This window comes from Pantherophis guttatus, chromosome 2, assembly GCF_059756535.1.
Source record: "Pantherophis guttatus breed Tessera chromosome 2, ASM5975653v1, whole genome shotgun sequence".
In the NCBI taxonomy this organism is placed as follows: Eukaryota; Metazoa; Chordata; class Lepidosauria; order Squamata; family Colubridae; genus Pantherophis; species Pantherophis guttatus.
Genome location: NC_142064.1, coordinates 121,221,333 through 121,246,426, shown reverse-complemented (window position 1 = coordinate 121,246,426; position 25,094 = coordinate 121,221,333). Strand labels below are relative to the sequence as shown.

The 25,094-nt window shown below is 40.3% G+C and overlaps 1 protein-coding gene across 5 annotated transcripts in view; it reads right to left on the bottom strand.

The window, feature by feature from the left end:
* Positions 1-542: 542 nt before the first annotated feature.
* Positions 543-25,094, bottom strand: part of SLC38A5 (solute carrier family 38 member 5) — a 47,561-nt gene continuing 23,009 nt past the window's right edge. For all 5 annotated transcript variants that reach the window (XM_034434025.3, XM_034434024.3, XM_034434026.3 and 2 more), the window contains 13 exons: positions 24,782-24,897; positions 24,404-24,477; positions 22,810-22,902; positions 22,435-22,516; positions 18,310-18,392; positions 17,192-17,250; positions 16,596-16,712; positions 14,932-15,011; positions 13,062-13,162; positions 9,502-9,626; positions 7,255-7,399; positions 6,240-6,343; positions 543-5,852 (listed from right to left, as the gene is read on the bottom strand). In XM_034434025.3, coding sequence (XP_034289916.2) covers positions 5,748-5,852; positions 6,240-6,343; positions 7,255-7,399; positions 9,502-9,626; positions 13,062-13,162; positions 14,932-15,011; positions 16,596-16,712; positions 17,192-17,250; positions 18,310-18,392; positions 22,435-22,516; positions 22,810-22,902; positions 24,404-24,477; positions 24,782-24,897 — 1,284 coding nt within the window. In that variant the 3' untranslated portion in view covers positions 543-5,747. The remainder of the gene's footprint in view (positions 5,853-6,239; positions 6,344-7,254; positions 7,400-9,501; positions 9,627-13,061; positions 13,163-14,931; positions 15,012-16,595; positions 16,713-17,191; positions 17,251-18,309; positions 18,393-22,434; positions 22,517-22,809; positions 22,903-24,403; positions 24,478-24,781; positions 24,898-25,094) is intronic.

The following is a 25,094-nucleotide window of genomic DNA, read 5'->3' as shown; positions in this document are numbered from 1 at the left end:
GCACCACCCAACTCGCTAAATGATCCAGGCATAGGAACAGTACAGTGGGCTGTAGGTGAAACAGTTCTTAAATATTTCACCAAGAATATAAGAAATGAGACCTGTGCTGAACTGGACAGTGATTGGGATATGTAAAGAACACAAAATCCAGAAGATACAACTGAATCTGAGTCTCCCCTTCTTCTTTAAACATTTCTATACTGATATTCCTCATTTAGTCACTGCCTCATTTAACAATCATTCACAGCTATGATGGTGTTGAAAAAGCAACCAATCCTCACATTTACTACATTTCCAAGTCTGAAGCAAAGGAAAGCTGAAGTAAGATCATAAGCACAACTGATTTCATAAACGACCATTTTGCAGAAGAACTGAGTTGCTGGGTCCCCATTGTGGTTGCTAAACAAGCATTACTTATAGCAGGTATCGCAATAAAAAGGCATATGTTTTCACACATAAATGAGCATACAGACACATATAAAACCATCATGTCCAAGTCGGATAAAGAATTTCTAAATATTAAAAACAAATTGAATACACAGTACAAGGCCAACAGTTCTTTATTGAATACCAAAATTATACAAATACTGTGTCCTTATATCAAGTTCACATTTTGAATGTGTTCCCTCCTCCCTTAAATCTGAATCCCATTACTATTCCAAGCAGAAAGCCAGCCCCATTTAATGAAAAAACAAAGAAGTAAAAAAGCTGAGGCCATCCAGATCCTAGTGGGGTAGAAGTGTTGCAGTGAGGTACTTATTTCATTTGGATAAGAAATTAAGGTGTGGATTTCCACAGGTCAGCGGAGAGTCAAAGTCTCCCAGAAGGTATCAGGTTTCCAAGCCAGGGGCTCAATTGTGAATTCTGCTCTACTAGATGTTCTACCTTGCATTCTCACTACTTTGAATTACAGCTGGGCTAGAAGGAAATGGCTGCAGTTGCTAAGCCACCTCTCCCCCCCACTAGCAACTGCCTACTAGAATCATCCAACCATTATTGTTCCCTAATAGGCCTTCTATCACTGTAGTTTGGTGATGCTGTAAGCATGCTTCAAGTCATTAGTGAGGAAATGACCTCAGTTTCTCCTCAGATGCTTACAAGCATGCATGTAGTGCAGGCAGCTGGCTGCAAGAAAGTTTGAAATAGCTGCACTGGAGTGTCAGCAACAATTCTTTTATAATGAATTTCTCTTTTACATGCTATTAGGACCTGTTTTGCATCTGACCACCTTATAGTGAGCTTGTGAATTCAAAGCTAGTAAGCCAAGAAAAGCAAAAAAGCTCAGGCATTTATTTACCCATTAAACGGGAGCAGCATGACACTCAGTGGCATTGGTTCTGAAGCAGCACAGGTCAATTACATTGTGTGAAGTTGCTCCTCCTCAGAATCTGATAAACAATGAGCAGCAATAGGACAACCAGGTTCAGCAAAAGATGCCCCCCCCTCTTTATGCAAAACTTCAATTTGAGTGTTTCTGCTTCCTATGTTGTACAAGCCACCCTCCACTTCAGAATTCTTCTACCTCCTTTGCCCTGTGTTCAGAAACAGATTTTGATATTGTGCTTGTTCTACGGATGAAGTTTGTTCCACAATTGGGAAGGATTAATTGAATATCACTCCAAGTAATGAATCTGTTTAGAATTTCAAAGTTCAATGTATATTACCAGATATGTAGCAGAAAATAAAGGTACCAAACATGGGGCTTACTTTGTAATACACTATACAAATTAAATAAACAGAATATTCTGGCCATGATTGTAAGTTTTGAGTACATTAGAAAGTATGATCTAAACAAAGTCTTATGACAATTTCTCATTCTAACAGGAAAAGACAAAATGAATGATGAAATAGATTATGTGGGGGGGGGGGGAAGCTAGGGGTGTTCCCTCTGGAATGACCAAAGAATAAGATAATATTGCTGAAATTGTTTGGATAATTATTATAATGTACCAGCAGGATTTCCAATGATTAGATCTCTATTTACAGACTCTATCTCAGCACATTTTAAACCATTTGAAGTTAACTCATGTATACTTTACAGATGGATGGGTGGGTGGAGGGAAAGCATTTAAAGAGGCACAGCCCTAGTAGTATTACTACCTTGGAACAGTGCTCTCATTTTTGCTGAACATATGCACCCTTTTGTAAAGATACAAGCCACTTCTAATTTAATCTAAGTTTTCCATCTGTCAACTTTTAAAGGCAGAGAGCTGCTCCATGTACTGTCTAAGTATGTAGCAGCACAAATAATGAATATTGTTCTGGACAATATGTGTACCACATTGATGTATTTCTAAGAGCATTTCCTTTTCAAATTAGATCATCAGATTTATTTATTTATTTAGCACATGGCAATCAGCAGAGCAAAGCTACGATGTGCGATTTATGTTGCTCGGAAGAAAATGCATAACTATTATCTAAAGGAACTCATTATCATTCAATTAGATCCTCCAGAATCTCATCTTCTCAATGGAAAGAAAATATTGAATCCTTAACAGTTCTTTAAGTAGAGATAGATAAACAAGCAGCAGCAAATAAAAGCTAAAAAAAAAATCTGAAGAATAAATGTAGATAATGCAGAACTTATTACATAAACTAGAGATAGGGTGGTCAAAGGAACCCTTCCATTCTCTTTCATTTTCAAAATCACACTGAGGTATTTGTGGTATAATAAGAGTCAAGATTAAGGGTCTTGTGCAGATGTCAGATCAAATTTGTTTTCTGTTTCAAAGGCTATGACCCAAGCCAAAGGTTCAGATTACAAGAGAATTTCTATAGAAAGAGGAACATTCCTGAGAGTTCTGACAGCGGACCAAGTTTAGATCTAACAGGCTTTCTTTCATTAAATAGTTTTTATCAGAGATGTCATATAAGTGCATTTAAAAAGATAACCTTTAAGTGTAAGCAAGCAATTAGCAATCAGGCATTGCTACAAGAAGTATTAACACTTGATGAAATGTACACCTAAAATAAAGAATAATTTTTGTCATTTCTGTATAAGGAAAAGATAAATAAAAAGAGGAATAAAATGCAGAAAGATACCAAATAACTAGAGATTTTAAAAAAAGATGAATAATGGAACAGAAATTGTCTTTGTCAGGCTGGGCTTACTACCTTCCTACCAAAAGATTTAGTTTCCACCCTTTCACTGTCAAGAGACATGCAAAATTGCAATGAAAGATCCATAATTCAGGGGGTGTTTAATCTTCAGAATTATAGGACTAACGATTCACAGGAAAGTATCAATTTTCAACTTAAAAGCTTTTTTTAACACTTTTCCATGTTTTTACTATGACACCTTTTAACGTGACTAATTCAATGACTCAAAAAGGTGAATTACACATAAGCGTCTCAAAATACAAAAATAAAGTGGCATGTTCTGCTAGAATAGCAGTATTTAGTTTTGTTAAACTATCTTTACATGTAAGTGCTATTGTGGTGGGAAGGATGGGGAGAGAGAATATTTTTAAAAATTCTGAAAAGTGCAATTCAAAAGATTCATGTCAGTGACCATGAAGATGACAGGAAAGATATGTGTGGAAATACAGATGCAGTCTTACTTGTTAAATTCCTTAATAGTTTCATTGCACATAACAAAACTACACCTGTTCAGGCAGACGAAAGGTGATCCATAATTAGCAAAACTAACCTACCATTGTTCTCTAACTTCCACTTCAGTATCTCTGAACTGAAAAAAGCAGTAATTACATAGGGAAAATACTGGTGGACAAAGATTTAAGACATCACTGTACAGATGTTGGGGAAAAACAAAACTGGTGAGTCAGTTTCAAAGGAGAAAAATATCTAGGGATGCCTTGCTGACTTGTATCACACTTAAACTGGTCACTTAATTAATTTATTTTCTCAATTAACTCATTTTCACATACACACTGAGCCCTAAACTAACTAGTTGGGTTTACGCAACATAGTAAAGCCACAAAAAACTAATCATGTGTAGCATTTTATGCAAATTCAGCCATTAGATTTGTAATTGGCCTGGTTAAGTATATTGTGCAAATACAGGTAGTGCTCAACTTACAACACTTCACTTAGTGAACATTCAAAGTTACAACGGCACTGAACAAAGTGACTTATTTTTCACACTTAGACCATTGCAGCTACCCCATGGTCTCATGATTTATATTCGGATACTTGACAACTGACTCACATAAATGACAATCACATTTATGATTGTTGCAGTGTGCTGGGGTCATGTAATCACCTTTTACAAATCTTCTGACAAGTAAAGTCAATGGGAAAATCAGATTCACTTAACCATTTGTGTTACTAATTTAACAACAAATATGGCAAGAAAGGTCATAAAATGGGGCAAAACTCACTTAGCAAATTTCTCACTAAGCAACATAAATTTTGGCCTCAATTGTGGTTGTAAGTTGAGGACTACCTGTACAGACTCTCTGTTAGTATTTTTTTTCCTAGTGTCTTTTCAACAATTTTCAATCCAGGCTCTTATCGCTTTGCATTATCAGCACCATTTGAAGTTAACCAAGCCAATAAGAACAGATTCAGCCATAAGAGCAGATTCACATCCAGATACTTCAGAAATGGAATCCTAAACTCAGATGCAGCACTTAGAAATTTAATCCCTGCGGCCCAGGGAGATGCACCAATGGGAAATCACCAGATGGTGTTGTAGTGTATGTAGAATTAACTTTTCTGGATAGCCTCAGAAAAAAACCTAGCATCATTCAGAGACAGGAGACAGCAAACAACATTCTCCCATAATTTGAGGGACTTGCTTTCCCTTCCCACTAGCAGTGAGTTGTTGAGTCTCCTGCTGTACCGACATGATCCATTCTGCTCTGCCTCTTTAGGTGGGAGAAAATTTCCAGGATTCCGGGGTCCCTAGTTCTCCTTCCTCCCTCGATTCCCAGACCTCATCTATGTCAGAAAAACCTGGAATCGTGGCATGGGTTAAACAGGCATTAGGATGGCTATGTTATTTATATTCTTTGGTCTGGTAGCCAGGTCGAAATTAAATAAGAGCAAATAAATTAGATTGTCTGTTGCTTTGATCACACCCATCCAGGCATGGCATTTCCTTCGCTGTCAGTTGGTATCATTGCTGCGGTCTTAAGTGATATCAGGCAGGAGACTGAGTGATATCAGACACTATGCCTCCATAGCAACCAGCCCCCACCCTCTTCCATGTTGGATAACAAAGGATAAGGAGTCACAATCAAGACACCCTTTGGTTCAGTGACAAATGAGGACAAACCAGCCTGAAATTCCTTCCATGGCAATGGAGGTGAAGGAGGAAGAGGAGAATGGGGGGAAAAAAGCCAAAATAAGCCTTGTTGAGAGGCAGCACGATAATCCTGGGCAAAGAAAACCCAAACCAAACCCCCCATGTGGTTTTGCCGAGACATGCAATTGTTGATGATGGCACAATATTGCCAGGGAGAAAAAACAAAATGAAGGCCAGGAAAATAATGCTGCTACCATAGGAGCCAGCAAAATGAAGGGAGCTTAAATTCAGAGGCTCTCATTTAGAGGCCTAGATCTTAGAAGGGCTGTAGTGAAGCCCCGGAGATGTTCCAAATTACTTTGCATTGCCATAGCACCAAAGGGGTGGCTTCCAACACTTCTCCAAAGTGATGGACAGGTAATTATGGTGTCTCCAGGATGAGTGAGGATAAACAGCAAAAGGCACCACTGTTTCGCTGGCACTGAATGGTCTCCCTGGTTAGAACCACCTGGTCTCTTGGGGTGAGGAGTGGGCTTCGCTAGTGACTCACTCCAGAACTCTTCCCTGTGGTTACCCAGTCGACGATGATAAAAGTGAGGCTCATCACCATGAAAATGAAACCAAGGGCAGCAAAACACGCAGCCTGTGGAGGAAGAAAGGCATTCATGAATCAGTATTCCTCGTAATAATCTTCTCTTTTTTCAGTTTTCAGGAGGGAACAAGAGGACCCCTAAGCCCCCAGGAACCCAAACAAAATCTCTAAGAAAACATTCCTTATCCCATCTGTCCAGCAACTTCCCAACTACCTTGGGTTCAACAGCCTTAGCTTCCAAAAATGCCTCTCCATGCCTCCATGCTAATTCTGGGCACAAAACTACCACCTCATCTTGTTGCAGTGATTAAAGATTGAGAAAATCAAAGGAGCCTGGACAGAAACCCACATTCCCGAATAAGCTCCAATCTGCTGGCCTCTTGCACTAAGCCTTTAAGAAAGCCTTTGTCCAATTCTCTAGTAGCCAATAGCCAATACCTGGATTTTGGGTCTTGATCGTAGTGGTTCTTTTTCATTGGGGATAATTCGGATGTAGAAAATGCTAGGAAGGATGAAGATGAGACTGGGGGCTGATGTGGCGCCTGAGAAAAAAATACACAGATGTTGTGAATAACCACCCAGCATTCACAATGCGACAGCTCCCCTCTCAGCCCTAATACCAGATTGGCTCAGATACACCTAATACATATCGTTCCCTAGTTATGGGCTTTGGCGCTATGCAAAAGCAAAATCTCCCCTTTCCCTCTTTCTCCAGGAGAATTTGGGATTTTGGGGGCAAGGAAGACTACCTTGACATTGATTGACAATGGAGAAGAGAAAGCAAAGATCATTCTTCACTTCCCAATTAATCCTTGGAACTTGCAGAAAATAAAAAAAGAAATCATGAATTGAAATGAAATTGAATTGTAAATCAAATAAATTGAATCAGAAACGGAAAAATCTGATGCACAGATCTATTTCTTGGCTGGAAATAAAATAAAGGCGTAGTGAGAACTACAAAAAGCTCAATCATTGTTTTATGTGTGCATAGTTTAAAGGCATGTCTTTTCTGTTGGTTTGAACCAAACAGAGATTCCCCCCTACTGATCTCTTAAAAGCGAGATACTTTTGTTGGTAGCAGATCAGCGCCATCTTGTGGTCTGAATGAATTCTTATTTTACTTCTATATATTCTGTTAGACATTTTTCCCTATTCAATTGAGTGCAGTTATTGGATCCCTATTTATAAAATGCTAGGCAAAGACTTCCATAGTCAATGTATGCAAGATTTTCAATATATTCTTTTAAACAAACCATAGTTCAAATGAATGCAATCTGTGAACTTGACTATTACATATTTCATGTTAGTGAAGAATGAAGAGGCTACCTGTTCCTAGAACTGGGTTGCTGAAAATTCTGTTCGTTCAGCTCATGAAAATATCCAATACAGCATTGGCAGTAAATCCACTGCTACAATTCAATCTCACATAGGTAGAAAAGTGTCCCATGCTTACCAATGACTCCAAAAATATCCTTGATGTTTGGCACAAAAATGACAAGGAGGTTGACAATGAAAAGTAGGCAGAAGGCAATGATGACGTGACGGATCCAACTGAAATCTTTCTTGGGGAATAGCAAGTGCTGGATGGCTCTGCGGATCTAGGAGTACAGGGTGGCTTTAGCAAAGAGATTTATGTAGAGAGATACCTGCTTTACATATATAAATAATTGTCGATTTGGAAATTGAAGTATACTATTTGGTTCACACAACATCCTTTTCCCATGATTAACTGAATCTTAGTTTAGTCAATTACAGGTAGTTTAGTTAGTTTAGTTTAGACCACAGTTGGGATTGGCAAATCAGTCATTAAGCGAAGTGGTTACTAAATGAAACTGCGACTATACTTATGATCTTACTTCAGCTTTCCTTTCTTTTACAGACCTGAGGTCATAAATGTGAGGCTTGGTTGCAAAGTTACTTTTTCATTCTGTTGTAATTACAAACAGTTGTTGTACATGGCAGTCACTAAGCAAGGACTATTAATTTTCTGGGCTGGACCTCAAATCAGATAACTTCAGTTCATAGGCTAGGCTACTATTTGGTGGTTTACTATTTGGTGGTGCAGTTTGTTATCTCAAAACATTCCTGGTTAACCGCTTTCCTAAACTTATGGCATTTCAGAGGAAGCATAGTTAACTTGAAAACTATGTAAAGTTTCATTACTTCTTCTCCATTCACGTTTCTTATTGCAGATAACAATTTAGCCTACCTTGCAGAGCTATCATTATGAAAATACTCTACACGAAGCTGCTTGTATCATTCTAATAAACTACAATGGTTGTTTGCATTTTATTATTAGCCTTTCTGCCTTTTGGCTGTTTATGTCTCAGGGTAAGAATTAAGGCCCTTGATTACAATGAGCTTACAATGCAGAAATAGGATGGGAAAAGAAAGCAGGATAAAACATGGCAAGAATATTTGTAAGTATTGTGCTCCACAAATTTAGACACAATAAAAATTATATAGACCCATTCCCATTATGAGTGGCTTAAATTTGCCAATTCCAAATTTGACACTCGAGTTGAAGAGCAGAAAAGAGAGCAATCACACAGAGCTCGCTGACCTGGGATTAAGGACACTCAGCTGTACATTTCCACCCCAGGCCACCCCAATGATGCCCTTGAAGTGATGTCCCAGTGCCTGGAGGCTGTACGGATCTGGATGGGGAGGAACAGGCTCAAGCTCAACCCTTCCAAGACTGAGTGGCTGTGGTTCCCGGCATCCCGATATAGTCAGTTGACTCCATCACTGACTATTGGGGGCGGGTCTTTGGCCCCCACAGAGAGGGCTCGCAATCTGGGAGTCCTCCTGGATACGCAGCTGTCCTTGGAGGAACATCTGACGGCTGTAACCAGGGGGACCTTTTATCAGGTTCGCCTGATTCGCCAGTTGCGGCCCTTTCTTGATCGGGATTCCCTGTGCACAGTCACTCATGCCCTCGTGACCTCTCGCCTTGATTACTGTAACGCTCTCTACATGGGGCTCCCCTTGAAGAGCACCCGGAGGCTCCAACTGGTCCAGAACGCAGCAGCGCGGGTAGTGACGGGAGCAGCATGGCGCTCCCATGTAACACCGCTCCTGCGTGAGCTGCACTGGCTCCCAGTGGTCTTCCGGGTGCGCTTCAAGGTGTTGGTTATCACCTTTAAAGCGCTCCATGGCATAGGGCCTAGTTATCTTCGAGACCGCCTACTGCCACCGACGACCTCCCACCGACCCGTGCGCTCCCACAGAGAGGGCCTCCTCGGGGTGCCATCAGCCAAACAATGCAGGCTGGTGACCCCCAGGGGGAGGGCCTTCTCTGTGGGGGCACCTACCCTCTGGAATCAGCTGCCCCCAGAGATAAGGAGAATCCATGACCTCAGTGCCTTCCGCCGTGCCCTTAAAACCTTCTTTTTTCAACAAGCCGGGCTGGCCTAATTCCTTTTTAAGTGTTTTTAATTGTTTTGTTTTGTTTATTGTTTTAATTAAGGGGGCCAAATTTATATATATATTTTTAACTTATTTTAATATTTGTATTTGATGTTTTTATTTGGCTGTTCACCGCCCTGAGTCCTCAGGGAGAAGGGCGGTATACAAATTCAAAAATAAATAAATAAATAAATAAATAAATAAATAAATAAATAAATAAATAAATAAATAAATAAATAAGGAGGCATGGTGGTAAACTACTATAAGATACAATGGGAGAGAAAGATCTTACCGGGAACAGAACCACTGGCACAGTGAGGGTCACAGCTAGGAGTACAGCCAATCGCACAGAAAGTATAAGCTTGTCTAGAGGGTCAACTCTGATGTAGGTATGCAACATCTCTGCTTCAACATTCCCTGGCAAAAACAGAAGGAAGGCATTTAGATATAAGAAAGAAGGAGGCTGTAGAATAGGAGTGGAATACTTGTGGCTCAGAGCTCCAGGTGTTCCCTTAATTTCCTTTGGAGGGGTGTCTATGGAATCCCCTTTGGATCAGGTTACTGAAAGTTCATTCTCCCATTCTTTTGAGACGAGGAACAGAACAAAATTTTCATGCAAACCCTGAAGTATGTAGTCACAGCTCAACAAATAAACAGAGAAAGAAACTCTCCAAACTCAGTCTTGCTGACATATGAGATGCAACCCCAATCCCTTTGTGGCCCTCTGCCCCAGCCTCAATATTACTTATGACCCTTGACCATTAAAAGGCAGCTCCTCTTTTGCTGTAAGATTTTGGGGAAAAAAAGGAACAAAACTCCCAGGTCTTTAACTCTCCTGTAATTTTTATATACAGTAGTGGCCAAAATTGTGGAAACCTTTTGAGAAAAGTGTATTTTCTAAAACTAGCTAATAACACCACTTTTTTTTGGAGTAGTACCATAAAATTATGTATCAATGGAAAGATAATTTAATCAAGAATGTAATACAATAACTTTCATGAAGGATTTGCTATTAGAATAGCAGTTACAGTATAAAGAAGAAAAGTGAAACACGTAGAAAAAAATAAGATATACAAAAATTATCACCATGTCAGTTAATACTTAGTTGGGTAACCTTTAGCATGAATTACAGCTTACAATGTCTTCCCATGGAGTGAACCAAGTCTTTTAGTTCTGCAGGTGTTATAATGTGAAGCCAAGATTGAATGATTGCTTCTATTAACTGGGTTTTATTGCTAGGTCGCTTCTGATTAACAAGTTTCTTTAGTCGGCTCCATAGATTTTCAATTGGGTTAAGGTCTGGGCTATTCCCAGGCCATTCCAACAGTGGAATATAATTATCTTGAAACTCCCCAAAAAAGTAGTGTTATTAGCCATCAAATCTCAAAAATACACTTTTCCCAAAATGTTTCCACAATTTTGGCCACTACTGTGTAACCCTGGGATTTAAGAGAATATTTTCAGACACTAGCACTTCCAGATGAGGCTCTGAAATCATGGAATCTTTACAAGCATTGTAAACAAACACAACTTCCACTGTAGCTTTTGCATATTCTGCCTTTCTCTGATCTTTTACTTCTTCATTAAGTAAAGCAACTTCTTCATGTAGTTGCTACCCTCTGCAAATCAATACAAGCTTGGCCTGTTTCAGGGGTTCCACTGTATTAAAAAGATATTGATAAAATGTATAAATGGTTTAGAATTTCAATTGCCTTAATATATGGTAACTGTATATGGGTTTCCCCCTACTTGTTCTTCACCTATGCTTTAAAATGTGTTTAAAATCCAAATGTCCTGTTTTAATTTGATGTTCTTTGTTATATTAATTCCCCAGAGACAAAGTGTTTAAATGTCAATGTTCTTGGTACAAGTTTTAAAAACACAACTACTGCTCTTGTTACACAAGGTTCAGAAAGGTGTATTTTTAGTTGGAGAATGAAAGGCACCAGACACTTCACTGAATACTCATGAACGTCTCACTGCAAAGTCTGTGAGATATGGATGTGAGTGATCTGCAGTATCTTTCCTGTCCTCTTTTAAAAGGACTATGTATTTTTAATGTGAGGAACGGTTCAAATAGAAACATCCTCAAGAAACAAATTCAGTCTGTGTGCTGCCTTTTTAGTCCAAAGATGGAACTACATGGAGAACAATCAGAACAAGAAATGTCTTAGAAACCAGCTGGAAGCAGGTCATGTTGCCATTGGATCTGACAGTTATGATATATACACATTCTTAAGAGGGTATTTTTATCCTATTGCTTGCATGTTAAAAAAATCCCCATGACATATGTACTCCTTTTATTTCAGCTTTTGCATAGAAAAAGAAGATGCCAAGGGAGGAAGCATAACATACAAAAATACTAAGAGCCTTGGTGGTGCAGCAGACTAAGTGCTGTTATGTAGCACTTAGCTGCCAGCTGCCTGCAATTAATGCGAGTTCAAATCTCACCAGGCTCAAGGTTGACTCAGCCTTCCATCCTTCTGAGATAGGTAAATTGAGGACCCGGATTGTGGGGGCAATAAGCTGACTTTGTAGAAATACCACTTATGGGGGGCCAAAAGCCCTAATAAGCAGGTATATACAAAAGAATGAAGGCTATTGCTATAAGTGCATTGTAAGCCGCCCTGAGTCTTCGGAGGAGGGCGGCATATAAATTGAACTAATAAATAAATAATATATATATATATATATATATATATATATATATATATATATATATATATATATATATATATAAATATATATAAATATAAATATAAATATAAATATAAATAATATAAATAAAAATATAAATATAAATAAAAATAAAAATTATATATAGCTTATCCAATATAAAAAGGAGTATTTCACATCTCTACAGAAGTGTGACTTCTGAAATGGGCTTCTGAAATGTTCCTCTCCTTTCCAAATATGTTCCTATTGGGGAAGGGTAGTCCATTAGAGGTAGCTGTTCTGAAAAACCGACTCAACCAATGCAAATGGGAATTCATTTCTTCTCTCAAATGTCTTGAGAAAGCTCTGTGAAGCCAGCTGAGAAATCTCTTCCATCCTTGGGAATGAAGATCCATTTACGACATTTTTGCTTCTTAAAGAAAGTTGAAGGGTATAGGTCAGTGATGGCTAACCTTTTTGCCGTCGCATGGCAAAAGCAGGGGGAGCAGGGAGGGGTGTCGCGTGTGTGCATGCCCACACTCATAATTCAATGCCCCCCGCGCTCCCCTCGCTTTTAGCACGTGACGGCAAAAAAGTTATCGGTGGGCTCGGCAGGCCCGTTTTTCGCCCTCCCCAAGCTCCAGAGTCTTTCTTGGAGCCTGGGGAGGGTGAAAACGGCCTTCTCCACCCATCCCGGAGGCCCTCTGGAGGCCGGAAACGGCCCATTTCCCGACTTCCGGTGGGCCCAGAAGGCCCAAAAATCAACTGGCCAGCCATGCATGTGCACTGGAGCTGAGCTAGGCAACGCTCGCGTGCCCACAGATATGGCTCCATGTGCCACCTGTGGCACGCATGCCATAGGTTTGCCATCACGGGTATAGGTAGTAGATATTTTTTCCTTCCATGATTTTCATGGAAAATTTAAAAAATCCTCTCAGTTCTATTATATGTTTTAATCAGAGAAAATATTAGTTATTTTTAATTGCTTTATGCTTATACTTTGTCTCTTTTATTTCCAGTCTGTCTTCTGCATATATAAATGGAAGGACTACACTCAAAGGCAACATGTAACAATTAAGCATCATACCTCTTGTAGCTATGGAGGTCAACCAAAGAGGGAAGTTCTTCCTTTCCTGTGTATGAAAGAGAATTAAGTGGCACCCCCAATAGTACCTCCTGAGAGGAACTGTCCCTTACCATAAAAGGTGAGGTAACCAAAGATAGCTGTCAGCAGATACATGGAAAACATGGCCAGGATGGAGACATTGGCTACAGTCTGCATTCGACGCTTTGAAGCCCTAAGCAAGACACAAATTTCAGACCTCATTAAAACTTAATTAGGTCTCCAGTTCCTTCACAGAATGGATGAGTGAGTTGGTAGACCAAATCAGAAGTTTGAGCTTCTAATCTTTGCTGCTGAAACCTACCAAGTCCTCAAGTGTGCTCCCATGAGGGCCTTCTCCTCCATGCTACATGTTTCTACTCCATTCCATAACCCCAGATCTCCATTCTACCTGGTACTATATTGAAATCCAGAAATCCAAATTACTATTCCAGAATCAAGGGTGGTTTACCAAACTGCTAGCCAGAGGCTTTATTTTCTGCAGGGAACAACGCATCTTCAGCTTCTTGTAAGCAAATCCTTCGTCTTCTCCTCAGTGCCTGCTAGACTTGCCCTCCACATCAGTGTTTCAGTGAACAAAACACACAATCCACAGTCCCATTAACAATCCCTCTGCTTGTTCTTGGAATTCAGCCAGGGTGGAAAGTGGGGTCCAAATGACAGTGTTCAATAGCTGCTGCCCATCTAGGCTTTGGCATGCTTTCTTTTCTTTTTCCATTTATAAAATAAAACACCCACAAAGCAGGAAAAATGAACTAGTTGTCTTTGGACTGATAGCACTTAGGACTTCACTGTTTGGAACTCCCCCAACAGTTATTGCAGGTTATGTTCATTTACCTTGAAAGAACAGGGGGGAATACCCTCCATTTTATTACCCTTTCTATCACCAGTGCATACTTTGCTGGCCTATTTCTGATCTGCATTTCACAATCTTGAGCTTGGTCCATCTGGCCACAACTCTGGATTTTTGAGGTCCTGCTGCATCTCTCAGCAACCAACTACATGTGAGGCATGAAGCTGCTGCTTACCTGACAAAGACCACTGTAGTTTTATTTTTATTTTATTTTTTTAGTGCAAGAGACATTTTGGTAGATGTTATATAAAAACACCACATCCTAGACAATTTTGTTTTGTTTCGTCAAATCAGTCGGGGATCGGGGCTATCTTTCTCAGGGAATAATGACATTCCCCAAAGTCATGACCACACATACAATGACTGAAGCAGATGTGTGGGGTGTGCTGTGAAAGCACTAGCCCCCAATAACCTCCCAAGTTTAAGAAGATGGAATTTGCTCTCCTGTGTTTCTTCCATTCTATCTTCCTGTTCCCCCATCATAATTGAAAGGGTCCGAAAGAAAAGTATTTCATTTGAGCCTTTTCCAATGTATTATCCTCAAATCTGCTGTAACAATAATTCCCATAATCCCTAACAGATTAGGGACAACAAACATTGTAGATCACAAATCTGAAAGGTATAACACTGGAAAACTAGGAATAGTGCATCTAACCATGTCTGTTTCTTCCCCATCCAGCACTGCCCTTCCCACTTTTCATTGGGAACATGACTAAGTGAATCTATGAGTCGTAGTGGTGCAGTAGTTAAGAGTGCAGTACTGTAGGCTATTTCTGCTGACTGCTGGTTGCCTATAATTTGGCAGTTCAAATCTAACCAGGCTCAAGGTTGACTTAGCCTTCCCTCCTTCTGAGGCGGGTAAACTGAGCATCCAGATTGTTGGGGGAAATATGCGGACTCTGTAAACCGCTTAGAGAGGGCTGTAAAGCACTGTAAAGCGGTATATAAGTCTAAGTCTAAGTGCTATTGCTATTTTTTAGCATTTTTTTCTCCACAAAGTTCAAACTATTTTGCATATTGTCCTTCTGCTATTCCACATATTCTTTCAGAAAATTCAGAACCTTTCCATTGATGCTGTCAAGTTTTCTCACCTGCGCAGCTCGGTGTAAATAGGAAGCACTTCTGGATGGCAAACAAAGGCAAATGCCAAGATGGGGATTGCGTACGCAGTCTAGAAAAAGAAAAACAGTTCAGTTTTTGTTCTAAGCAGAAGGTCTGGAACTCAGAATTTCTAGATTGCTCTTTCTTGCACATATTTATTTTATTTATTATTTATTTATATGTCAGATTTATATGCCGCCCTTCTCCCGTAGGACTCGGGGCGGCTCACAACAATAAAACAACCCGACAATAGATAAAAATTAAATAATATTAAAACCAATTAAAATCCCCAAATCCCCAAATTAAAATCCATGGCAGATCAGGGAAGTTGCTGAAAGAGCCAAGTCTTTAGGTCGGTGCGGAAGGTCGGGGGCCGTCCGGAGCCCGGTGGGCAACCTATTCCAGAGGGTCGGTGCGACCACAGAGAACGCCCTCATCCTGGGGACCGCCAGCCGACACTGTCTGGCCGAGGGGACCCGGAGGAGGGCAGCCCTATGTGAGCGCACTGGGCGGTGGGAGGCCAGTAGGAGGTGATCCTGCAAATACCCGGGCCCATGCCATGAAGGGCTTTATAGGTGAGTACCAGCACCTTGAAGCGGATCCGGAGGACCACCGGCAACCAGTACAGCTCGCGCAATAGTGGTGTTATATGGGAGTAGCGGGACGCACCCGTAACTACTCGCGCGGCCACATTCTGGACCAGTTGGAGCCTCTGGGTGCACCCCAAGGGCAGCCCCATGTAGAGGGCATTGCAGTAATCCAACCGAGAGATAATGAGAGCATGAGTGACCGTACGGAGGGCGTCCCTGTCTAGAAAAGGGCATAACTGACGCACCAGGTGAACCTGTGCAAATGTCCCCCTTGTCACGGCCGTTAGATGGTCCACTAAAGACAGCCGTGAATCGAGGAGGACGCCAAGATTACGAACCCTTTCCAAGGGAGCAAGACACATAAGACACACATATATTGGTTATGAGTAAATACAGAGCAGTAGAACTATTTTACTGAAAATCTTATTAGTAAAATTAGAAAGCAGGGTTTGTTTTTATAAATGTATATTGTAATTTTGAATTATTAATACATTACAGTATATATTTTTACAGGAAAAATGGGAACAAGAAAATTCTATCCTATCAATTGTTTTTTCTACCTTTATCAACTTCACAGTTTCTTCCTGATTTGTTATGTAAGTACACAACCTGCTACATGCACCCCTGAAAAATCTGGGTATAACCTAAAGAGCTTCTTCAGAAGTTACCAAAGAATTTTATACTTGCAGAATATTGTTCCCCTTCTCAAAGAAAATCTGTAATATGGGTACAATTACTAGGAATAATGTGGGAATCCTATTGCCTGCCCCCCCCCCCTCCAATCCCAGTGACTTTAGTACTAGATGTACTTCAATAAAAGAAAGGGGGGAAAGCAATGTGCTATAGAGATTAAGATGCTGGACTAAGCCCATAAAGATTGAGCTTCAAGTACCTTCCGGCACAAAACTTACTATGTGATTAGAACAGGGTAGCAGACAAAAGTCCATTAATACACTTGCACCAGCAGATTCTGTAGGCCTCATATACCCAAATTGCATTTCCCTGTTCTACCGTGACTCTTAACCGTGTTCAATTTCACTAGATTCAGATACTTTCATACTAACCTGAGAATTGAGAGGAAAGACTTCAGCACTACAGGTATCATGACTGGACTCCATGGTGCAATTGACCACCATAGTATCATTGAAAGGACAAGGGATCTGGAATTTCTTGTAAATTACCTTTGTGGTAGGAATGGAAAATGGATGGTGAGCATCAGGAAAGAGTGAATGAGAGATAAAACAGCAAAAAAAAAAAAAAAAAAGGCAGCAACTGTACACCTTTTCCAAGCTGTGCCTTTTCCAAAGCACCAGAAGGCAAGACAAGAAACAATGGATGGACACTAATCAAGGAGAGAAGCAATCTGGAATTAAGGAGAAACTTCCTAACATTGAGGACAATTAAACAGTGGAACAGCTTGCCTTCAGAAGTTGTAGCTTCATCACTGGAGGTTTTTAAGAAAAGCCTGGGCAGCCACTTCTCTGAAATGGTATAGAGTCTCCTGCTTGAGTAGGGAGTTGGACTAGACGACCTCCAAGGTCCTTTCCAGCTCTATTCTGATTGAAAACCTCTTAAAGAATTGTGGCACATATTTCCTATTTAAATCTGGCACCTTTTCTTTCTGGGAGAAGCCAGAGTTTCTGGGAATTATGTAACTCACCGAGATGAGAAAGAAACACATACAGGTGAGTGAGAGTCCACTGGTGTAACCAAGATAACCTGTAGGGGAAAAGGAAGGGAACAAAGGAATTGCATCAATTTTATATACAGGATCTTGATAAAAAGCCTCTCAAAAGATTTTACAGCAAAGAGAGCTAAATATGGAAAAGAAAGCCATATATCTGCTCTTAAAATAATACAACTTGGACAGCGTCCTTAGTTCTAAATTGATGCAATGCCCTTCTCAAATTCAACATCTATATTATAGGGAAAATTTGGGAGAAAGTGCAGAGTTCAGCCTGGGAGGATGTTTAACAATTGCAAGCAGCAAATTCCAATGTAGAAAACAGAAATAACAAAGCAACCAGAAAAAAATGCACTTTTTAAGTATATGTTTATCAAATTGACATATTGGGCTTTGTTCAATTTACATTTATTTATTACATAAACTGCATAATTGTTGATTGGGTACGGAAGGATTGATTTAATTTTGAATATTAAGTTTACAACATGGGTGATCAACTAAATTCAAACTGGACCAATTCAGTGCCATTGTATTGGATTACTACATTTAGTGAGAGATTGGATTAGAGGTTCTTCCCAGAACGTTTTTAACCCTTATATTCCATGATTGTATTAATTTATTTAATCAGATGATAAAAATGCAAGTACACCCAGGCAGGTGAAAATCTTCTGTCAGCTCTGATGAATTGAATTAATTTAGATGTATCAGATTTGAGCTCACAGTTTAAATTCCATCAAAAATCCAATTTGGAAACTCAATGCAATTGAATTTAGCAATGCACATACTGGGGAAAAAAACCACTATGGAATATTGTTTTTCTGCTAATATTCTTCTGTGGTCTAAATAATTCTCTGCAACAATAGATTGCAAGATCAATGTCAACAGAAGATCTTCATAGGAAGCAATGCTGATTTCTTCCAGTTGGGGGTAGCACTGTTGTATATGCCTCAACTCATAGACTGAAATGACACAATCTTGCCTTGAACTCTAAGGTAGAAATCCAGCAGTGACGCAAAAAAGTACATACATGATCAGGCAATATTTATCCAAGCACGCACAAGCAGAACACAGGACAAACACTTTCTGTCACTTACCTAAATGTTTCATCAGAGCCAAGGGCAGGATGACACTAATGCTGACGACAACTATTAAAATTTGCCCGTTCATGTACCATTCGCTGAAAATAAAGCACCACAGTTGGATGAATCCATGAACGTTATAGTTACCTCATTCTTCTTTCTCTCTCACACATACAGAGATAGTGAACAGTAGCAAAAAGAAGAAGAAGAAGAAGAAGAAGAGCTTGTGTATTGACAGACAAACAGACTGATTGACTGACTCTTGGCAGGTGCCATCTTTTTTCATCCTTTTATCTTTTAAAAAAATCCTTTTTAATATGGACTGAAAAGCATGGAGTACACTTTTGCATCTGGATATTTGACATTTTTCTTCCCAAATTTAAATCTGTATATATTTTAGTTAGCAAATATAACTAGCCAAATGCTACCTGCCCTATTTTTTTTTAAAAAAACCTCAAAAATGAACTCTACAGATGCTGTACTTTGTACATGGAAAAGAACTGTGTCCCTATTAAGGCAAGATGTAGGTGTCAGCCCCACTAGGTCATTATTACCAATAACAACAATTGACAGTCGTCCAGAGGAATCAAGGATAGAGGATTCAATAATAAGAGAGTATTTTTCTTTTCTCTCATCCAGCTGTGTCCAATTCTCAAACAGCTTGGGCAAGTCACCATAGTTTTCTTGGCAAGGTTATTCAGAAGTGTTTGCTATTGTCTCCTTCCTAAGGCTGAGAGAAAGTGACTAGCCCAGTTAACTTTGTGTCTAAGGCAGAGTCTCCAGATTTCTAGCCTGTTGCCTTAACCACTACACCAAATTGACTCTACAAGAGTATAAAAGACACCAAAAGGTCATTTTTCCCATCTTGAATTATCTCCAAGTACATGAACTTCAAATCCCAAAATTCTCCAGCCAATGCAGCTGTTGCTAAGAATTTTTACAGCTGACATCCATGCATTTGCAGGGTGCCAAGGTTAGGAAACGCTTGAGAGGAACTGCTGGGGTAGAAATAACACTTATCTACCAATGACCACAATTTGTATCTGTTTACAGTTAGTCCTCATGGGATTGGCCAGAAATTCAGAAGCCATTCAGAAGCATGACAATATGTAAATAAGTGAGCAGTGAATGACCAAAGTGACTTGAGACTTCTCTTGCACTATGTCATTTCTTTTCTGGTTACTTGCAGAGTTTCAGCAGTGCCCAACCAATCTGTTAAGTATTTTATTACAAGGAAACAAACTCTTCTCTGTTCCTGTAGGTAGGCAGATTTCTTCCTTAAACTTTCTTCCATCCTAACCACCCTCTCTTTACTCCAGAGGTCCCCAACCCCAGTGCCATGTCCCACTACCGAGCTGTGGCCCGTTCAGAACTGGCCCGTGGAAATGGCAGGTGAGCGTGCACACAAGTCCACTTGCATGGAGCTCTGTACACCCACATGCTCCCCTGCCATTCACGTGTCAACCCTGAAGTGAATCTGGCTGAAGTCATCTTGGAGGCTTTCAGGGTTGCCACACAAAAGAGGGTGGGGGGAAATAGTTAGATGGGGTTTTGTAGCCAAAACAATACAGTTTTCCTGTGGGAACTAAGGACATTCTCACAGGTGGCTGGCCAGAGGAGGCGTGAGCAAACCAAGCAATCCGACAGCAACTGGATTGGACAGTGTGACCAGTAACCTGGGGGGGGGGGGGGACTTTTACTTTTATTTAGGTGAAAGCCAAGGGAACTTTTAGAGTCAGCTTTCACCAGTTGTGCCAATATGATGTATCCAATAAATTGCTCTTTGAGGAATATGCCTGCCTCGGAGTTCTCTTTTCTATGGGTGTATAACTTGGAATGCTGATATCGTGGAACCATCCTCTCTCCTGCCTGCCAGTCTGCAAAGCCGGAAAGATTGGAGACCGCTGCTTTACTCTATAAGCATGCTCATAAATGTTTGATTCATTATTAAAAATAAGTCATTTGAGAATGTTCAAATGTTACAACCACTCACTGTCCTGAATCCATTATAATATCCTAATATGAAAATTGTGATATTCTGCTTGTAATAAAGAAATAATCTGTCATTCATAATGGAACTTTTAATGACAAACCTTTATGAGATCAGTTAAAGTAGATTAACATGCTAAGAACTGGGGTGCAATGGTATTGACATAACCTAATTTAAGTTTGAAGGCTACTTTACAGATCTTTTTCTGTTCCATCTTTACCTCAGTCCATATGAAAAACAGGGATTTTTTTTAAAGATATACAGGTAAAGTTGAAATGTGGCTTCACTTCCATTTATCTGATTTAAAGCTGAAAAAAATGAGATAGCATCACACAGTTGTATTTTGACATTTATAAATCTACTCTAGAAACTCTGTCCATTTTACTGTCTGTGATAATATGGCAATATTCCAGTTCAACAACTTTTTTTAGTTTAAAATAGTACACACAAAAATGTCATAACTTTTTAATCTTACAGCATCTTGTAACATAGGAATGCTTTTAAATATCTTCCCAATTTTACACAACACATGAACGCATATTGCTTAGTAACATTTTTAAAATAACCCACAAAAAATTCTCACTTCTTTTGTTCTTCGACACAAGCTTTTTAAATGGATATTCCAACAATAAATCTCCTTTAAATATAGTTGCCCCTTTTTCTTTCCAACTTTCAACAACATATATCTTTCAGACATGGTTGTCAACTTGTAGGGGAGTAAGACAAATACTAGTGGATTTTAATGCTAACATATGCCTCAAGATGACATCTAATAGCGTTCCACCAGAATTTGTGGTGAAATTCTTTTCCGCCCCTAAATGGAAACTCAGGGGACAATTTATGATCCACAAGGGAATAATCTCTGTATCTCCTTCCCCCACTTGTTTCGGGGGGGGGGGGGTGTTTAAGTCCTGCAAGCAACAGAGCATTGTGGCTTGGTCCCAAATTCTCTTGATCAGGGGAGGAATGTGAATAAGGCACCAAGCCCCAGAAGATCCATTTATAGAAGGAAAAATTAGCCAAAAAGACCAGCTGCTTCCTTCCATAATACTATTCAGAAATCCCTTAGAACAGCTCTGAAAAAAAAGGGCTGCCGCAGAGTGAAAGAGGAGGAGGGGAAAGAGGCGTGGTCCTCACATACATACTATCTCTAATTTCATTTTAGGTCACAATGACCATAAACTAGTGCCATAAGGGAAGATCATTAAGAGTTCAAGTCCTGAAATAATTGTGGATCTGGTTGGGTTTTATCTGGAGGTCACAAAACTAACTTAACTAGATCAGATAGTAGATCCATTCATCCAATATGCTAAGCTTGATTAGAATTTATCTTGTTTAGGTTTTCTGGTGCCTTAATATATTATGTGAATCCAACCTATTTAGAGAGTTTAGGTTCGTTTATTTACTGTGCAAACACAATAAATGGATCAACTCAGTGAACAGGTTAAGCATGTTTGGTGAATAATTAAAATGCTGGACATTGTCAAAATCCAGGAAGTTTTCAACTTGAAATCACCCTAGATTTAGCATGCTATGGCTGAAGAATGCCCAAGGGTAGCAGCAATGCCTAATTAAACATTTGACCCTGGAAAATACCAAAACAATAGAAACTACCTGTAGGCTTCTTTGTCATTCTTTTTGCAGGCAAGCATATAATTTAACCTCCCCTAATATGGATTACAACTTCCACTAGCACTATCTATGTGTTGACTTGAGATGATGTGGATTACACTCCAACAAATAGTGTCAAATATGGGGAAAGTGGTATAATTCAGCTCTTTCTTTCTTTTTCTTCCTTCCTTCCTTCCTTTCTCTTCCTTCCTTCCTTTCTTTTTCTTCCTTCCTCTTTCTTCCTTCCTTCCTTCCTTTTTCTTTCTTTCTTTCTTTCTTTCTTTTTCTTTCTTCCTTCCTTTCTCTTCCTTCCTTTTCTTTCTTTTTCTTCCTTCCTTTTTTCTTCCTTCCTTCCTTCCTTCCTTCCTCCCTCTTTCTTTCTTTCTTTCTTTCTTTCTTTCTTTCTTTCTTTCTTTCTTTCTTTCTTTCTTTCTTTCTTCCCCCCCCCCCCAATTGAGGAACTGCTGCATGTTCATCTGTTCTGTGCAATTTCAAACAGAATGTGATTAGGAGGAAGAAGAGCAGGGAGTTTTGCTTACCCATTGTTTGCTGTCAGCCCTAAGAAGGTTTGGATCACAAGTGGCAGTTCAGATTTAACAATGAACAAGTAACTGGACATAGCTGTGAAAAGAGAAAGCTGTCAGGATCTCCTGAATTTCCTTTTTGGGGAAGAGTGAAAACAGTAAGATGGCATTTGATTTACCCACCCTTATCCTCAGGCTGAACACTGGATATTGGTCAAAAATCATCATCGCCATCAGTTTGTAGATGTCAAGATCACAATGCCCCAGAGTCCCTTACTCAGCCTTCTTCCTTGAACTTCATACACGCACCCCAACTAGCAGCAGCAAATTATGCAAATATACATCACTTTGTTTGCCCTTCAGACCCAACAGGGAAGTGGGAAACCTTACCTCCTATGTTGTGTATTGAGATTATGACACCAGCCACCACTTTGCCCCCATGGCCAAAGGCCTTCAATCCCAGCTGTTCATATGCTCTAATTCCTAAATAGAAAGAAAGGGTTCAGATAAGTTGGTTTGTAATTCTAGGGTGATTAACATTACCGGTCCATTCATCTAAACCACTGTTCAAAATTATGCTCCTTTTATGCTAGCAGTCAACACACTCGCCAATCCAGTTCCAGTAGGAATTGACACATTCCTCAACATATTGAGTTTTAAAAAAGCATGCAGCTCCTTGGCAATAATGATGGCCTAAGGACAAATTGTGCTCTTCAGCCACAATTTGCCTGCGCAACAAAAAGAGCCATCTTTGAATGCCAGCCCAGCTTCCTGAATGTCCCACTGATCAATTTCAAAATTCATTTATTTATTTATTTGTTCAACTTGTATGCCGCCTTTCTCTGAAGACTCAAGGCAGCTTACAATGCATTTAAAAACCATATATAAAAACATTAAAAATTAAAACATTAAAAACAATTAAAACCCATTCACACCATTCATGGCCGGATCTCGCCAGATCGCAACAGCGAGATCAACAGCCCCAGGCCTGCCGGAAAAGCCAGGTCTTCACCACTTTTCGGAAGGCCAATAGGGTGGGGATGGTCTGGATCTCAGGAGGTAACTGGTTCCAGAGAGCTGGGGCAGCCACAGAGAAGGCCCTCCCCCACGGGCCCGCCAGCCAGCACTGTTTAGCTGACAGGACCCGGAGGAGACCAACTCTGTGGGATCTTACCGGTCGCTGGGAGCTATGTGGTAGAAGGCGGTCTCGAAGATAACCTGGCCCTGAGCCATGTAGGGTTTTAAAGGTAATAACCAACACCTTGAATTGTGACCGGAGACCAATAGGAAGCCAGTGCAGCTCGCGGAGAATTGGTGTAATGTGGGTGTATCTAGGTGCACCCACGACAGCACGTGTGGCTGCGTTCTGGACCAACTCTAGTCTCCGAACACTTTTCAAGGGTAGCCCCATGTAGAGCGCGTTGCAATAATCTAACCGTGAGGTGACAAGGGCATGAGTGACTGTGAGGAGAGCCTCCTGATCCAAGTAGGGTCGCAATTGGTGCACCAGGCGAACCTGTGCAAAGGTCCCCCTAGCCACAGCTGACAGATGTTGCTCTAATCTTAGCTGTGAGTCTAGGAGAACACCCAAATTGCGAGCCCCCCCCCCGCCCCTGCACCAAGGATGGACAATCAACATAGTCTTTAGGAGGCAATACCCACAGCCATTCGGGCTTGTCTGGGCTAAGTCTGAGCCTGTTTCAAGGCTCTATCTTGAACCACGTTTCAAGGCATCTACAGCCTGCACTAATTCTTGTTAGGCCACAGTCCTTGGAGAACAAGACTTTAATGATCCAAACTGATAGAAGGTGTGGATTCTAAGAACAGCAAAAACTTCTGAACACCACTCTGAAATCCCTTAATAGAATGCACCCCTGCATTCTATTAATTCTATTTCTACCCCTAATGAGCAGTATGGCTAAGGTCAGTGTCTTACTCTGTGGCCCATAACAAATACTATGGAGTCTCCTGGACTGTGACTTACCAACAACTCCAGCACACTTCAGCAGCAGATGAATGGAATAGGAGGAGAGCAAAGCAATGCAGATCAAAAGGATCCTGGAAGAAGGACAACAATGAATGTCAGCCCAATCAATGCTTCTTTCACAGAAATGGACCAACTCTGGAATGCCTCTTCTATGGAGACAAAGAGAACTCTTTCCAATCCTAATCTGGACTGTGAGTTCTAGTCCAACCCTGCTTGAATTCACGAATTCCATCCAATCCCTGCTTGGGAATTAGTTCTTACAATCCATCCAGCAGCAGACCCACAGGTGGAAACGGTGGCTGAATTTCTACTTGCTTCCTCCCCCTTGGATTGTGGATTTTTTCCTGGGTACCATGCTGTGGGAGTTACACTCACACAAAGAGGGTGATTCCCGTATTCCTCATGGCATAGGCCAGGCCCAGGATGCCACTCCCCATGATGGCGTTGCTCAGATTAAAGACTGACATCCCAAACGAAGTCTTTCCCTCAAACTGCAGCCAAGATTTAAGAAAAAAAAACAAAAACCAAATTTCAGAAATTGGGTGGAAAAAAGCCTTTGGGCCATATGGAAAACAAAGCACTAATCCTAATAGAAGTATAATACATGAGGATGAAGGGGGGGAATGATACCAACCATTAAATATCCAAGGGTCACCCAGAAAAGAAAGTTGAAGTGGCAGAACATTTG